Raw genomic sequence first — 17,376 nt, forward strand, 5'->3', positions numbered from 1 at the left:
ATCTCTCGAAAGAACAATTACAAAAGAGGCATAATGTATAGAAAAAATTATTTATTCTTTATTCATCTGTGTTTACAATGAGCTGCTTCATATATATATATATATATATATATATATATATATATAAAATCAAGCAAAAAAAATATAATCAAACATTTTAAGAGATTAAAATAGACCTACATTCAATTGCAAACTCCAAATTTACTAACATTTGGAACCAAAGAGCAAAACAGAACCAGTTATTGAAAAGAAAGAACTTGGAAATTGACAGGTACAAGAAATGCTTGGCACCGAGCCGTGTTTTTAAAAATACAAGAATTCGGTAAGATTTTTGCCAGGAAAAAGAATAAATTCAATGAGAAAAGGGAAGTTTTTCTAGTGTACGAAATTCAGTTCGGATCGTGGAATTTCGACCTCGGCAGTATCTTCCAAAACAAATGAACAGTTGAAATACTAGCAACACACGATTTTTTTTTATTTTAACTTTTTTGAAACTAATATTTTAATACCAGCACGTGGGCATCTAAATTTTTAAGAACTAGCCCATTTTGTCACGCTAAAATGACTAACGTGACTCCCTAATATAGTCACACTATATTTATTAGCGTGATCAAAGTGACTACATTGACGGAAACCCCGGCGCCCGTAAGGGTTGAAGTGTCACTGCCGGATAACCAGTGTTTTCAACGATTTCAATTGTTCTTTTTTCTTTTTTTCTATTTGAATAGTAGGTTTGCCGTACTTTAAAATTCATGAAATTTTTTCTATATGTCCTATAATTCATGATGAATCCATTTTAAAAGGATTCACCTCAATACCCCATCTAGGTTTCGAAATAAAAAACTCCAAAAATGACTACTTTTAGAAATTCTAGCAATTTTTAAGGCCTCAAATAAATTCCCAAAAATCTGATAAAATTCACTAATATTCCTCTCATATGGCGTAATAATTTCTAAAATTATTTCCAACCCTAGGTTACTTGGTGAAAAAATGAGTTCGTTTGGAATGCTCCATTTATATGCATTTTTATCATTTCATACTATTTAGCCTTGTAAACGTCCTCTAAATAATTAGCAATTATGTTCGATTTTTCTCAAAACTTTGCCGGCGCTTAATGCAATATGTACCGGTCCTATTTGCAAACATGTGTGTGGTTCGGCTAAAACATATTCTCGGATAGTTCTAAATTTTTGAGGAATATTGGTGATTTTTCTCAGATTTTTGGGAATTTATTTGAGGCCATAAAAATTGTTAGAATTTCTAAAAGTAGTCATTTTTAGAGTTTTTTATTTCGAAATCTAGATGAGGTATTGAGGTGAATCCTTTTAAAAATGGATTCATAATGAATTATAGGACATACAGAAAAAGTTTCGTGAATTTTAGAGTATGATAACCTCACTATTCAAATAGAGAAAGCGGAGAGAACAATTGAAACCGCTGCAAACACTGTTTATCCGCTGAAAACACTGTTAGAATCCACGTGTAAAGACGCCGGGGTTTCCGCCAGCGTGGCCACTTTAGTCACACTAATAAATATGACGTGACTACATTGGAGAGTCACGCCAGGCACTTTGGCGTGATAAAAGAGGCTAGTTCTTGAAAATTTAGATGTGCACGTGCTGTTATTAAAATATTAGTTTCAAAAAAGATAAAATAAAAAAATTCGCAACACACAAGGGCACCGTAGGCAATCTTACTTCTTGTTTGTGTGAGATACATTGACAAAATAAAACCTTGTTATCTAGAAGTCTTTTATCTAATTAGAAACTGCTTAAGAGATTCATTTTGTTCACTTGGAAGACGTTCACTTTCAAGAGGTTGTTTTTATAAAGCCTAGCATCGAATTTATATCATATTCCAATATCCTCACCTCGCCTATTGATACGACGCTAATGATGTTTTTCCCTCTTTGACAAACATCACTATTTACCAATTTAAATTATCGTAACAAAAGAGTTCTTATTAAAAGGCAATCTGTAACTAGTACATGCAAGAATAGAGATGAGTTAATTTGGTCTCTGAAGTTTGCCGAGGCTCAGTTCGGTCCTTAAGACTATCTCCAATCATATTTTTTTATTTCATTGTCTTACTGATTCCCTTCTCTATTCCTATTCTCTTTAAAGTCATAGGGTGACTTCACCCCGAAATCCCGCCGTTAGCTTCCAATGCTCCAATCATACGGCTGCAAGACATTCGACCTCGGCCCACTTGCTCTCGTTCCTCCTAGAGACGAGACACTAGTCCAACCCTCCTCTCGGAGCCTCCCATCATTCGGATCCCCTCCGCCTCCGCTCCCGCCTCCCATCGGCGCACCAGATCCAGATCCCGTCGACCTCCCCTTAGCCCGGCTCCTCTCCGCCCCAATGTCAGATCGTGACGCTAGAGCTACCATTGGGGCACGCAGCGCGGCTAGCGATTAGCGAAGAAGGTGGAGTGCCGCGCCATCTTCCTCTTCGGCGCCGAGGGGAGGTCGCTCCACAACATCCAGGACCTCCTTGACACCGCGTGCCACACACTTGCCCCCTCAACCGCGACCGCATCGTGTAGCTAGGAACGAAGCTTTAACGATGAGCTACAGTCCTAGCTTCCCAGTCCCCATGGGCTAATTAGGGTTGTGTCATATGTTCTGGTGAACTACTACTACTACTCCATCTGTCAAATTGATTCTTCGTTGTCAAATTGTGGTTGTCAATTGGCTCATGTTTAGTTTGAACTTACCCCCTCTGTATGGTTCCATAGCTTTCGTGTAGTATTCGGATTCCTCGCCGAATAGAATTTAGTCATCCTTAAATTTAAGAGTAAACTTTCTCAATTAAAGAATATTTAGAACTTATGGGCAGTTTCTATACATTCAAAGACTCTTTTTCCAAATACATTCGTATACTTTAAGAATTAAAAAACCATGAAGAATTTGTATATATACAGATAATAGTATATGATAGTTTTATACTATTCTCATCGGCATTTTTTACACTGCAGGTCATACAAAATTGTTTGTTTCTCCTTGTACTCTGGTGAATGTACCCATATATTGCAGTTTCACAGTCATTGGAGGTGTCACCGGTGGTGCTGCAGCTGCTCGCGGTGGACTTCAGCTTTGCCGGGCCAGGACAAGGACACGACCTAGAGTATGTATATCCGTTACCACCTCTATTAGACGCTAAGGTTAATTATCTAGCTTTACCTTTTCCTTAGCTACTTATGTTGTATCTCTTAGCACCTATTTTTAGATGCTAAAGTGATTTAAAATATTTAATTTTGTTACTAAAATGAAGTTTAGCACCAGTAGTCAATCTTAGCGTTGATGCCATATATTCTAGTCTTAGCACTCATACCTACATCCTTTAGCACTGGTGGTAACTCATTTATCTCTCTATTAGCTTCTCCTTAGCACCAATAGATGTACATGCTCTTAGGCGAGACGAAGCCCAGGACCCCATGGCTGCCACCGTCGGTGGTGCCGCTGCCGTCGCATCATGTTGACTTACGCGCACATGGACCTATCGCTAGTCCAACAGTGTCTTCAGTTGCGGGCTTGCTCCCTGCTGCAATACTTGCTCGGTGAGGAACTGCTTGGTTCACCGATCACCTGGAAGATCACGAGCGAGCCACTGCGGAGGGATTGATTTCTTCAGACTCTCCGATGTCTTGCGAACCATGTTGTTGGGCCGAACTGGCACTTTAGGTTTCAGTGGGCTAGTTTGCTTCAGTCGTTTAGCCAGCGCATAGCACAGGAGCCACACGTTCGACGGTAGATGGAGCGGTGACTGTACGCTCGTGAAGTAGAGGATTCCAATCCCATGTGTACACTGGAGTCAGCCTCCAGGTAGGAGCGGGGTTCAATTTATCGTCAGTAACCACTAAGTTATTATAGTTACCGAATAATTTGATCTACACCGTATTCATTAACCGAGCGGTTATCGACCAAACTTAAATTCAAAAAAAATCGAAAAATTAACAAAATTTGACCGATTTTTATCTATTTCAACAAATTACTGTGCGGTTACCGCTGGCAGGCGGTTTTCAAGATCCAATGCATTTGTGAACCTTGGGTAGGAGATGCCCATTTTTCCCTGGTTAATACAGCATTGAGAAAAGAGAGGGGGAAAATAGTTTAGTTTTACACGTAAAAATAGAACGGTGGCCCGATTTCGTCCGACTTTTGCTGGCTCGGCAGGCAGGCCTATGCACAGATTTAGACCTGAAACAAAGCCGTCTTTTTTGCCCGCCATGGCCGGGTTGAAGTGAAGGTTAGTCTCGGCCCGACCTGGCCAGGCGCGGCCCAACAAGGCAACAGCCATCCCGCTCGTCCCAGGGCAGGGGCACGGCACGGCAGGGACGATTCTCCTCGCCGCCGGACGCGACGGCCACAACACCGGAACCGGAAGGAGAGAAAATAATCGGAATAAATCCGCATTCCCCACTCCCCATCCTGGAAATATCCCTCAATCCCTCGCCCTCCTCCGCCGCCGCCGGCCGCCAGATCTCCGGCCATGGACGACGACGCCGCGGACTCCCCCTCGCCCTCCCCGTCGCGCTCCTCCTCCCCGCTCCCCGTCACCATCGCTGCCGCTCCGCCCGGCCACGTCGCCGTCGCCATCCCCCTCCGCAAGCTCTCCCCCTCCAGCGGAGGCGGCGGCGGCGGGGGCCGGGAGGACGCGTGGAGCGACGGCGCCACCTCCGCGCTGATCGACGCCTGGGGGGAGCGCTTCGTCGCGCTCGGCCGCGGCAGCCTCCGCCACCCGCAGTGGCAGGAGGTCGCCGAGGTCGTCTCCTCCCGCGGCGGCTACTCCAAGGCGCCCAAGTCCGACGTCCAGTGCAAGAACCGCATTGACACCCTCAAGAAGAAGTACAAGATCGAAAAGGCCAAGCACGACTCCTCATGGCCCTTCTTCCACCGCCTCGACGACCTCCTCGCCCCCGTCCACAAGCCCGGGCTGCCCAATTCTTCCTCTGCGGCTTCCGCGGCGGCGGCGGCCGCCCGGAGCGCCATGCCTATGATGCCGCCGCGCCTCAATTTCCCGCAGCGTACCCGCACGCCACTCCAGTCTTCGGCGGGGGCCAAGCGGAGGATGCCATCGCCGCCGCCCCAGCCGTCGGCGTCGTCCGAGTCCTCGGACGGGTTCCCACCGGAGCCACCATCGGCCGTGGCGAACGGGAAGAGGCGGCGCGTGGAGGAGGCGGCCCCCGCGAACGGCGCTGAGAGCAGCAACCGCGCGCAGGGCCTGCGTGAGCTGGCGCAGGCGATCCGGCGGTTTGGGGAGGTGTACGAGCGCGTCGAGAGCGCTAAGAGGGACCAGGAGGTCCGGATGGAGCGGGAGCGCCTCGACGCTGCGCGGCAGCTCGAGGACCAGCGCGTGCAGTTCTTCCTCAAGACGCAGATGGAGCTCTCCAAGGCCAATGGCGGCGCCCCCTCGTCCGCAACCATGGCTGTTGCCACCGCTGCTGACGGCGACGGCTCAAGGAGATCAGCCATGGCCGCCGATGTCGCGACAAGCAGCAATCACCGTGTCCGGTACCGCATCAAGGACAGCAGGCACCGCCACACCCCGCAGCACCCACATTACCAGAACAACGCCGGCGCGGCCTCCCCTGCCTCTGGCAACGGCAGCGACTCGGACAACAAGGAAGATGAGGAGGACGTGGACGATGAAGAGGAATAGAGCCAGCAATGGCTCTCCTCCGATCCTCTCTATCGACGGTGATTCAAGCAATTTTTATCTGTCAATTGGTATTCTTCTCTTTAGAATTGCTCCCAGGAAGGCTGATCTGGGAGCTAAGAAATGACTGGTGAGTACAACTAGGTGGTAGTGGTGGTGTTAGCAACAAGCAATGGAGTGGCAAAGTTATGGTAAGTACCTGTGAGAAGTGGGGTGAGTGTGTAACCTGTACCTGCCTGTTTCTGCTCGTGATTGTGATCTTGGGTCGAGAAACTGTCGTGGAGAATGTGTCAGCAAATGTAACATGTTTATTTGTGTGGCAATGCTAGCTGTATCTGCGATTGTTCTTGGAATGAGTATCGGTGTCTTGTGTGGAAAATGCGTCCAATGTTCTCTTTCCCTGGTTGGATTAGATCTCTGAACTGTGCTTTATAATCATCATGCGATGTGCGCGTACTACTCTGCAGTTTCTGCACACGATATACTCCGTCTTATCATAAATACTTATAGTTTTGATCAAGATTTAGTCAAACTTTTAAAATTTTGATAGTTAATAGTTTCTAAAATATTTAGTTTAGAAACATAAAAATTATTAATATAGATTTGTTTTAAAAAATATTTTTATAATTTATATTTTTATGAGATATTATAGCTATATTATAATATAAAATAATGATCAAATTTACACGTTAAAGAATAAAAATATTAAAAATAACAAATATTTATGACATAAGGAAGTAGCAAACATTCACACGAAACTAACTTGCTCATGAATTACTCCACCATCTCTTATATATCACACTAATTGGTACGTAGCACAGATCATTCATGACAAAAATATTGAGTTCCAATAATCCATTGCATTAAATTCCAGATGTGCATATGGACATTACAGAATTGAAGCACCGTTTGATGCTACCTAAGCTGGGCCCTACCAAAATCTAGCTTGCAGCTGTACTCCTACGTGTTCATTTTCATCGAGATAAAGTTGGTGTCCATTTACTTTCACCAAATTTATTTTTTTAATCTCACCATTTAATCTAAAGTTCAATTATCAAATCTCAAAGTCACATGATTATGTATACATGTGGCTTATAGATAGGGCTATAAAAAGCTCGAGACTTGCGAGCTACTCGAACTCGACTCGCTTTAGACTTGATTCAAGCTCGGCTCCAAACTCTAACAAGCCAAGCTCAAGCCTAATTGTAGATTCTATCAGATCTTTGACTCGAATTAAGCTCAGCTTGAGTTTCTATCAAGCTGAAACTAAACACGATAGGTTCACTCGAGCTCCAATTGTCAACAGCCTACTTGTACATTCTCGACATGATACAACTTAGACGAGTTGGAAGGCATGATCCCCCTCCCTGCCCAACTGCTTGGTTGGTTTCCCTGTAATGAGGCCTCCCAAGCAACTAACTTAAGCTTACATGTTGTTGCGGCACGGCGGCACCATCATTCGAATCTCGTAACACAACATAGCGAATTCTTTTTTTATTATTATAAGTGACACACATCACACTCATACACTTATAAGTATGTTCCTGTCATACGTCTACATATAATACCACTGAAAATACATAAGTGTGTGAAAATCATGTGTATCAGGATTTAAATTTTAGTGAGTGAGTCATATCCTCATGCTTCCGACACCATATTAAGAGGTGGTTCCTAACACTAGCCAATTATGATGGTATTCTCATGGTCTTTAATCATTTGCAGTAAGGTTTCAATTTTGATATGGAGTCGTTTTTTTGTGTGTATTGCACAAATTTATCTCATTCACCTCTCTATTTTTTTTCAGCCACGCTTTGTGTTTGTTGCATGAGGGTTGAATACTTGTTACAAGCTCGGTGTCTCGTTAAAGTTTAGAGAGTTTAACTTCATGTATATAAGAAACAAGTATTTTCTGACGCGAGCTGGTATAGCTATAATAATTGTCAGAGAGACCCTGGTTCTCACTTAGCCCAAAAGTGTTTTCAAACGTAGCCAAGAGATTTTTCTAGCCTTGGCGTACGAATAACTTTGAACTCACTTGAGACAACTTTCCAAATAGATTCTCTTTTCTAGCTTTCAATCTCAATAAACGATGGACTTTGAACTCAGTGTTTGGAAACTTTGAACATATGCGTCCCTCTGCAGCCCTGCCCCTGACGACATCTAGATCAGGGGCTAGCGAACATGAACCCTTACCATGCCACTCGTACTCGAAACACGAATCACAACGTGAATTTGACTGCTCGAGATTTGGATGACTTTTTGATTGATTTTATCCGGCAACACTTTACTAGAAGCTGAAAACTATTCTAGCGGCAAGGGGCCAAAAGAAATTGAAAAGGTGGGCAAGCATTTGACCGGGGCAAGCAAATGCATCAACCGTTGGTTGCGGGTGGCGGACTTTTTCCCTTTTTTTCCTTGTCCTTTTCTTCTTCTTTTTTATTTTTTATCTAAAAAATTAAAGGGGAGAGGGACTCTCGGCAGGGTTAATAAATGTGACAAAATAATTTGAAATGCCCGATTTTCAACCGATTCGGTCGGATTCGTATTTAGAAACTAAACAATTTTTTTTATCAAATTCAAATTCATAATTTAAAGTTTTAACAAAATTTGATTGAATTTGACAGAATTCTTCTGTTTTCGAAGAATACGTTGGGATCCAATTTTCAGTCCGGGTCGTATTTGTTAACCCTGCTCTCAGGTGCTTTGGGGCTTGAGCCCTTCTACCCATCCATCCAGAATGGGATCCCCTGGCTTCACCAACCGGTGTCAAATGACTTTAAATTAACGTGAACTGTTGGATTTAAGATGAATAGATCAGATCTGATGCTATAATACTGTTTGAAGTCACGATAATATTTATCCTCTCACATTTCATTATTCATCCATGACTTCACTATTCTAAAGTGAGGGGATTTCGATCCCATCCGCCCCTTGCGTCTTTTGCCGGTGAAGAACTCTCCATCGTTTCCTTTTAGTTGTTTTTCTTTTCCAGCGTGCAAGCCAGGGCGCAAAGCCGACCGCGGCAACGACGACTCGGCCGGGATTAAAAATGGCGCGCGCAAGCCGTTACAATCCACCCATCCCGAGACTGCTCCGGGCAGAATAAAATCATTTTCGGGATCAGGACGCCTGCAGCATCTCCTGCAAAGCCCCTTTTAAATTACCACTAGTGCTACTAATACAATATTGCCGCTTAGTTTAGTGCATCATTAAACTGACTCGAATCAACTGCGTAGCCAGACTTTCGATTGAACTTTCGGCTAAATCTATATTTATCTATACCCCTATAAACTAGATGAATTATGATAAATTCGAACGATTTTTATCGTCCTTCTAAAATAGTAAAATAATCATCGTGTAAAGTTAGATCAGTTCCTCCTTTCAGAAATATTTTTAGTTTTCTCATCTTCGAATAAGAAATTAATAATAACTGTGCTCTCTTTTGGCACAACATACGTGTGTTTTTTAAAGTTCGATATGCAAATATTTCTTGTTATACAGTATTTTATTTTTTAAAATTAATATATTTTAAATTGATTTTTTGTGTGTGAAACATATATGTAATTGCTAGTTGCTAGTAGACCAACACTTCACCTTATCTAAACTCTAAAGTGCCGTGGTGTTACTGCGCTAGTGATTCTTGTCACTCACTGCCTTGCGAGTACGTATTTATCTCCCTTTTCTCTCTTATATGATTCTGCACTTTTTGTCTCGGTGTGAAAGAATCACCAGCTTATCGAATCGTCCATATAGAATCTATATCTTCTTGCGACAGCTATTCTCGACAAAAAAATCTCATCAGGACTATTGGAATGAAAAGGACGTGGGGTTTATCTATTTGCTTCAACATAACTTTTCTAGTTTTCTCTACAAATAACCCAGAGAGAAATATTATATTTGAGCTCTGTCGAATAAAAATCAACAGCCAAATTTGATTTTTGAAGAACTGTCTATATCCGGAACATCACTTTGGCCGTGCCGATGGAGTTCATTTTCACTGTCAGTTTCTTACTTTGGTCTATAGTTGTTGCTTAAAGGCTGTAATTCAGTGGTGAAATAAAATGACTTTATTAGTCTCAACAATAATTTGATGATATTATGTCGACATAACCACATGTAAAGGTAAGAAAGAAAACTGTCATTGGCCAGTAAATATTCGTACACATCTCATCATGGTCCTATCAAGTGCTAGTGTCACATGTGAACTGAGCATATCTGAGTTGAATAGAGTTCTTGCAGTGGAACATGCTCATCTAGGTTTAACTTCTAGACCATATTTTGTTATGATTAAATCTTGAAAGGAACATTGCTTTGGCCGGGTTCGAGTCTATATCCGGAGCATCACTTTGGCTTTCACTGTCAGTTTCTTACCTTGGTCTACAGTTGTTGCTTAAAGGCTGTATTCAGTGGTGAAATAAAATGACTTTATTAGTCTGAACAATAATGGGATGATATTATATCAGCATAACCATAGGTAAAGGTAAGAAAGAAAACTGTCATCGGCCGGTAAATATTCGTACACATCTCATCATGGTCCCATCAAGTGCTAGTGTCATTTGCGAGCTGAGTATATCTCGGTTGGATAGGATCTTTGCAGTGAAATCATCCTATACAGATTCGAGTTCTAGACTCAATCTATATATTTATATTTTTTTTATTAAAATTTAAAAGAAATAGTGCATGCGCATGTTGATGTGTTAAGTGGTTAAAACATATGACTATGCTACATAAGGTTATGACTCGAATTTTATAGAACACATCCACATGAGTGTGAATGTAACAGTGGTACGTGTCTATATGTACGTTCCACTTGTATAAAATGTGATGCGTTTCACTTGTAAAAGAAAAATGCTGCAGTCATCTGCACGGATCAAGTGGGGATACTTGGCCGGGACGAGTATATAACCACCCGCCCGCTTCCCCTGCCTACACTTGTCACGCAGGGTCACTGAGACGCACACGCACAAGAAACAAACAGTCTCGGCTGGGCTCCCTCTTCTCCAGGCGTCCAGAGGAGAAAGCGGGGGAGCGGGAGCTGAAGCGGTTATTCCTTCATCCCTTCCTCTCCTCTCCGGCTCGACCCCGTCAACTGGTGAGCTCACTTCCTCCTCCGCCAGAAGTTCCCCGTCGATCTCACCGGCGGCGCAGGTAGTTTCTTGCCCCCTTGTGTCCCCGTGTTTGTATTGTGAGATGCGAAGCTTGTCGTCTTGTTCTTGCATGTTTCTGTTGGAAGGAGATGGTTGGATTTTTGGTTCGAGTGCATGCCGCTGGTGGGTGGATTGCTCTCGGGACTCTGATTCTTGGCTTATCTTTCCCTTGATTGAGTGAGTGATTGCGGCGGCCTCGGCCGTCTCGTCTCCTCTTGCGCGGATTTTTCTTGGTAGGATCAGTACTCTGATTTCGTTAGACGAAAATGTTTTTCATCTGTAGGCTTGATTAGTTTGTTACTTACCGGCCTTCATAATCTTGCGGTTTCTTAATTACAATGTATTTTAATATAATCAAAATAAAAGGCGGCTTTGATGCACTGGAGACGTGCTTCCCGAGTGATGGCTTCTATATTCCTAGTCTGTCCCATTTTTGTTCTGAATATACTAAAATTTGGGACCAAAGGAAAAAAGAAGGGAACTAGTGGCACTGCGTTGTGGTTACACTGTTCTTATCTGACTTCCTTTGAGTCGATCCATTTCTTTATGCAGCAATTTGTTCAGATGCAAACGGTTGAGTTAGAAAATGTTATAAGAGTTGCTCTTGAAATCTTGAAGATTTTTCTCAGGGGCAGGGAACCAATACGTTTCTAAATGCAATTGTCAGACAACTTGAGAATAGATGGGAGAAAATTTTTACTTTTCTTTAATCCGGATGGCCTGGTTGACCATATTAGGCAATACATAATAGTAGCATTTCATTACAGACTTCTTTTTTAAATATAGTCAACTTGCTTTACCCATTTAGAAATCTTGAAGTGGCTGTTATACCTTCATGATTGATCTTCTCCATTCCTCTAGTAACTGAGAAGGGCCTTTGTTCTCTCATTGCATCCATCTGAAGTTCTGAAGCTTCCAGCTCTGTCTCACGAGCACTTTTTTCAGGCATCAATCTAGTTTAAGCCAGAAAAGTATTTCTGTGGATCATACAAGCGAGCAAGATGGGCGGTTTCGTGGATCCCTTCATTCCGGCTCAGGACGTCGTGTTCACCGGCTCTTCCTGGTCAGGCACTGCTTCCTCTCTCGCCGATGCTGCAGGCGCGTATGGGGGAGCTGCACCAGACCAAGACATAGGGTTCGACCTCCAAAACGGCCCCTCGCCGGCATTCTTACATGGCAGCGAGAAAGAAACTGTGTCACCTGTGGAGCTGCACGAGCAGCTCTTGCAAGGACAGCTTCAGGACGACGTGACGCAGGGCCTGAACTTTGAAGTGGAGTGTGCTCTGATGGCCGGCACGCTGGGCTCGGTACTGAGCACACCTTGCGCGATATCCCTTGCCGACAGCGCCCCGGTGGTGTGCAGTTCCAATGACAGCAGTGGGAGTGAGCACTCCGGCCTGCCTCAGTTCCTCTTGGAAGAGCAACCTATGCCGGTACCAGCTGCGTGGCCTTCAACGTTTGCGCACATTTCTTCGCTGGTCGGGGAAGAAACTTCGCAAAGCTTTGGTTTCGGTACCGTTAGCAACGATGATCTTCTGCACGAGGGCTGCCCTCCAGATGGGAAGAAGTATCCGCAGCTAGGCAATGTGTCCTCTGCACCACTGCTGCTACATGTAAGTGACCAGAAGCATAGAGACTTGAATTTTCCGCTTATTTATAACATGCTCTTACTTGTGTTGGTTATTTTGCACGTTATATGCTTGCAGGATGATGTTGAGTTTAACACTGGAACGATGCTCTCTTTCACTCCTCGACAGCAAGTGAATACAAACTTTGACAACCTGCAGATCAGTCACAAGGTCAGTCTGAGATGCCTACTTTCTTGTTTGTCTTTTATCTCAGACATGTTTCATTTGTAATAGAAGCCCATTAGCTGATTGTGCCGGCGAGCCATCAAAATAAAGCTGCACGGTACTGGTTAGCTGACGCCTGATGGCGTTGACACAGATTGAGATTGTACCATGATGCGTCTGTTTACCTAACCTGATTCCAACGTTACAGGAATTCAGCGGCCTGCATCACCTGAACCTCTCCTCATTGGTTTCTGGGCAGCTTTCATCATCTTTTAACGCACCAGTAGGAGCACATAATCCTAAACAGGTTTCTTTCATCCTGGTCTCTGTTGAGCCAAAGTTTATTTGAACTGATCATATGAACAATTTCCCTCCATGTACAGTCCAACGAAGTCAGCAGTGGCAACAATGGTATGATTGCTCCATTCGTAACTCGATCTGAAGGCACAAATGGCAATGGGATTGGTGCGAACGGGGCTCCCAAGCCTCGCGTTAGAGCTCGCCGAGGCCAGGCCACTGATCCACACAGCATCGCAGAGAGGGTGCGTCCATTCATGTTTTTTTTTTCCGGTCTGAATTTAATCATCAGTCCATCCAGAACATCAGGTTTGAACGTACTGTGGTTACGTTTGTTGCAGCTCCGAAGGGAGAAGATCTCCGACAGGATGAAGAATTTGCAGGAGCTTGTTCCAAACTCCAACAGGGTACTGAGTTACTGAACTAACTCTTGTAGAAAACAACTCTACTCTCAAAGCCAGTCAACTTCAGTGTATACCTGTTTCTGAACCCTCATTTCTCCTGTGCAGACTGACAAGGCATCCATGCTCGATGAGATCATCGACTACGTCAAATTTCTTCAGTTGCAAGTCAAGGTTTGCACACCACCACCATCTCCCTGTTTCACGCAGTAGACTCACCACCACTTGCCTGATAATGCCATTGCTGTCACTGAAGGTTCTTAGCATGAGCCGACTTGGCGCGACCGAAGCCGTCGTTCCGCTTCTGACAGAATCTCAGACTGAGGTAAATTATGCAAGTCTGAATTGAGAGTACATTTTGTCCTTGTAAACCATCTAGGATCCACCTTTTCTTTACTGATGATGCACGTAATCTCTTATTAGCTTATTACTTCATTAGAGAACAATGAACAACATTAGCTTAAGCATGTTGTAACTTGTACCGGCAATGCAGCAGAGCTCTGGGCTCCTCCTGTCCCCGAGATCCGGCAGGCAGGGAGGAGGAGGCTTGCTCGAGCAGTCGGAGCTCCGGGATAGCTCGGCCTTCGAGCAGGAGGTGGTGCAGCTGATGGAGAACAACATGACGACGGCGATGCAGTACCTGCAGAGCAAGGGCATCTGCCTCATGCCGATCGGGCTGGCGTCGGCGATATCCGACCAGAAGGGGACGTCCTCCGCGGCGGTCCGACCAGAGAACGGCGGAGCTGCGGACGATGGCGCCGGCAGATGCGGCGGCAAGGGTGACGTAAAGAAAGTGCTGGAAGCAATGAAGCCTTTTAGCAGTCCAAAGGAGATGAAGTCCAGAGCTTAAGCGCCCGCTGTCTCTGAGAAAAAGGAAATCAAGCCACCCAAAACCGAGTTTAGATGTTTAACAGTTTGTTACTGTGTTTCACAAGTTCTTTCTTTGCAACTTGTAGCCTGGAGTCTGGATCTAGCTTACATGTGTAGTGTCCTTTGTTCATCAGAATAACTTCTGATTAATTCACCCCTAATTCAATTCCCTTGAATGGTCCCTAATGGACAACCCGTGTATAACTGCGTAGGATTGAGAATAGCGACCAGAGTATAATTCATCTTTAATTGAATTCACTAGAATGGTTTCAAATGGACAAATCGTGTATACCTATGTAGGACTGAGAATGAAGAATAGAGGGAGTAAATATGCGCCTTATAAATTTCTTTCGAAACTGATGATCTTCTCTGTTATGATCACACAACACACTTTAAAACTCAAGCGGAAACAAAATTAAAGAGAAAGAAGTTGCTATGGAAATCAAAAAACAAGTTGCTATGGAAATAAAAAAACATGGATCTCATAATTAGAATAGAATACTAGGTTTTATGAAACTTAATCTATGCGTCATCGCACATAAAAGCTTGTAACTTAAAAAACAAACAATTAGATCCAAATAGGTAGACTTTGGATGAAAAAACTCTCTAAATTGATGATTTAGAGGTAATGGATTTTAATACCTACTTATATATATTTGTATGTGAATTTTATGCATTTAGCAATAAGAAGAACAACTTAAACAAAAGACAAAATTTCAACCCTTAAGCGAAAACAAAAACTGCAATGAAAACTGAAAAACTCGTACTAACGAATAGAGCCAATAGGAAACTAAAAGGAGACGAACACAACCATTAGAGCAAGTTTAATCTTCATTACTTACATAGATCAGCCCTATTTTCGACAAATTATAAAATATTTTACTAAAAAAAACTCTCACCTACACATATTAATTCGATGTCCATTTTACCCATCGTCGAACCATCCGACGACTGCAAGTCTACCTAAGCCAATCTGCAACCTCTCCGAAATAAATGCTCCAGTGTACACTACTTTCCAACACCGGATCATTCAGCATGTACTTCATCTTTTTCTTTTAGGTTCAAAATGCTCTGACGTAAAATCTTTTTTGAATGCCAAACCATTCAGCGTGTTCGATTTTTCGAGCACCGAATCATCTGACGTGTACAATTTTCTTAGCATAGAAACAAAACACTACAAGTCTATTTCTTTCTGTAATTTTAGTTATTCATGATCATACTTGCAGTACATAAACATGTTCATGTAATATAATAAATCATTAAACCAAAACAGCAAACTTGCTAACTACTCATCACATATAAATCAAGGCATATTTTAACTTAATTTTTCAATCTTTCCTTGATGAGTGCATTGAAAACTCTTAAAACACAAAGATTTTGGTTTGAAAAAAAATTCAACAAGAGAAACTCAACCAAGTGAAAAAAAAAACTCCAGAAAGAACAGAAAATATCAGTTGGTATCAGAAGGATTGTAAAAACCCGAAGAGATATAAAGAAAAGCTCAATACAATGCTCATTTGATGAATGCACAATTTCATTATATAAGATTCTTATTTGTGATTTAGTTCATATTTTTCCCCCTTTAAAAATGCAAATATCAAGGATAAAACACAATACAATGTATGAACAAGCAATCCTAATGAGTTTTTACAAATATACCACAAAGCATTTGCAAAAATTAAAAATATCAAAGAACTATGAAGAGTAGGAAGTGGAGCTCACAATTACACAAAGGCTAAAAAGATACAATATTACAGTAACATGAAACTACACAAGCTAAACCGAAAAATTGTTAACTCATTTAAGTACGCACAGTCGAGCCATGATAAAAGTTACAGCCACATAAACATCTACTTACACCGAGGCAAGACAAGTATTGAGGGCTAGCAAACTTAAATCTCAAGCTAAGCAGACAAACATTTATGATAATACTATTTACAAACCTCACATATGAAATCAAGACTTATTTAGATCAAGTGATTAAAATAAAATTGATCATTTAGACATATTTATTTGTAATTCACTTTATCCTCAAGTTGACTTAAACTATCATATGTTCACTTCTTTAGCAAACCACATGAAGCATCAAGACAACCTTATTAGATAAAATTTTAGCATAATAAGATTATTTAAGATTATTCAATTTGCACAATTTATTAAGTTTGTCATAAGATCAAGTCAAATAGTATCTTTACGACATAATAAATACATGTTACCATAAGGTTCTATTATATTTGACAAAGATAAAAAAATATAGTACAGATCAATCTACGATTTTGAACAAGAAACTTAGAGCAAGATATTAATCAAACTAGCATTAACTAAGACAAATCAATTACGAACATAATGATCAAGAATATATCATTTTATAGTCTACATGATTTATAAAATTACTAAATTTCATCTTTAAAAAAGCTAACTTCTTAAAATATTAATATAAAAGCATCAAGAGAAGTCTAAAATTAAGAGAAATCTAAAATTAAAAACTTACACTGCACAACAACTTAATTTAGTACAAATTCAAGTCTAATAACAAAATACTAAATACATATAAGTCAAAACGTAACTATTATTATTATCTTATATGATAAGATATAATACAAATATAATAAAAATAAAATAAAATATATACAACTACAACTCCCCTATACTATAAAATTGATATACTCCAAGCTCTTTAAAAAATGTAAACCTAGAGCGCATTAGAACATAATATTTTTTATTTTTAAATCTATAATAAAAGTTAGATATATGATATTTTAAAATAGATACGTATATTTATAATTTTTATTTAAAATATAAAAATAAAAAAGTTCTCACGATAATCCCGAAAGCGTGACCTCTCCTTTTCTGGATACCGCATTCTTCCCCGATCCGCGCCGACCTCCGTTTCTTCAGCCGTCTTCCTCCGCGCGTTTGGGTCACTCCGCCGTGCCACCCCGATGCCACCGTGGAGCCCCAAGCCCCGCCGTGTCGCCCGCTCGCGTCACACCGACTGCTAGGAAGCAGGATCTGTTTAGGCGCCCAAATGCTCCGATTCGTTGCGGGATTTTGTTCCTGTGAGCCCAAAAGCTCCGATTTGTCGCGGGATTCTGTTCTCGTAATCTTGAAGAGCCCACCTGTGAAAGGAATTGGGCGCTCATACGGTGAAGAAGGAGATCGGCCGCTGTGGTCCTTGGCCGGCCGTGAGGAAGAAGGCCGCGCCGGT

At 42.1% G+C, this 17,376-nt stretch overlaps 2 protein-coding genes and 1 long non-coding RNA gene across 10 annotated transcripts; 2 read left to right on the forward strand and 1 right to left on the reverse strand.

The window, feature by feature from the left end:
* Positions 1-4,256: 4,256 nt before the first annotated feature.
* Positions 4,257-6,013, forward strand: LOC133921931 (trihelix transcription factor ENAP1-like). Its single transcript, XM_062367041.1, has one exon. It carries the CDS (start codon positions 4,494-4,496, stop codon positions 5,661-5,663), a length of 1,170 nt encoding a protein of 389 aa, XP_062223025.1. The 5' UTR covers positions 4,257-4,493; the 3' UTR covers positions 5,664-6,013.
* A 4,567-nt stretch (positions 6,014-10,580) lies between these two features.
* LOC133921932 (transcription factor bHLH68-like) lies at positions 10,581-14,337 on the forward strand. Of its 8 annotated transcripts, none has more exons than XM_062367045.1 (10): positions 10,581-10,752; positions 10,894-11,040; positions 11,753-12,420; positions 12,514-12,606; positions 12,809-12,907; positions 12,984-13,142; positions 13,239-13,304; positions 13,407-13,472; positions 13,555-13,623; positions 13,792-14,337. In XM_062367045.1, the coding sequence occupies exons 3-10, from the start codon at positions 11,809-11,811 to the stop codon at positions 14,146-14,148; spliced, it is 1,521 nt and encodes a 506-aa protein (XP_062223029.1). In that variant the 5' UTR covers positions 10,581-10,752; positions 10,894-11,040; positions 11,753-11,808; the 3' UTR covers positions 14,149-14,337. The 8 variants fall into 8 exon arrangements, with proteins under 8 accessions (XP_062223029.1, XP_062223031.1, XP_062223026.1 ...); XM_062367047.1 differs by having other exon boundaries at positions 10,894-10,984; XM_062367042.1 differs by lacking the exon at positions 10,894-11,040 and having other exon boundaries at positions 10,581-10,808.
* LOC133921934 (uncharacterized) lies at positions 12,213-13,921 on the reverse strand. The gene is made up of 3 exons (XR_009910353.1): positions 13,781-13,921; positions 12,479-13,694; positions 12,213-12,408 (listed from the first exon to the last, which is right to left on the reverse strand). It is a non-coding gene; the product is annotated as an uncharacterized LOC133921934 (long non-coding RNA).
* Positions 14,338-17,376: the final 3,039 nt, after the last annotated feature.

The sequence above is a fragment of the Phragmites australis genome, chromosome 6 (genome assembly GCF_958298935.1).
Source record: "Phragmites australis chromosome 6, lpPhrAust1.1, whole genome shotgun sequence".
Classification (NCBI taxonomy): domain Eukaryota; kingdom Viridiplantae; phylum Streptophyta; class Magnoliopsida; order Poales; family Poaceae; genus Phragmites; species Phragmites australis.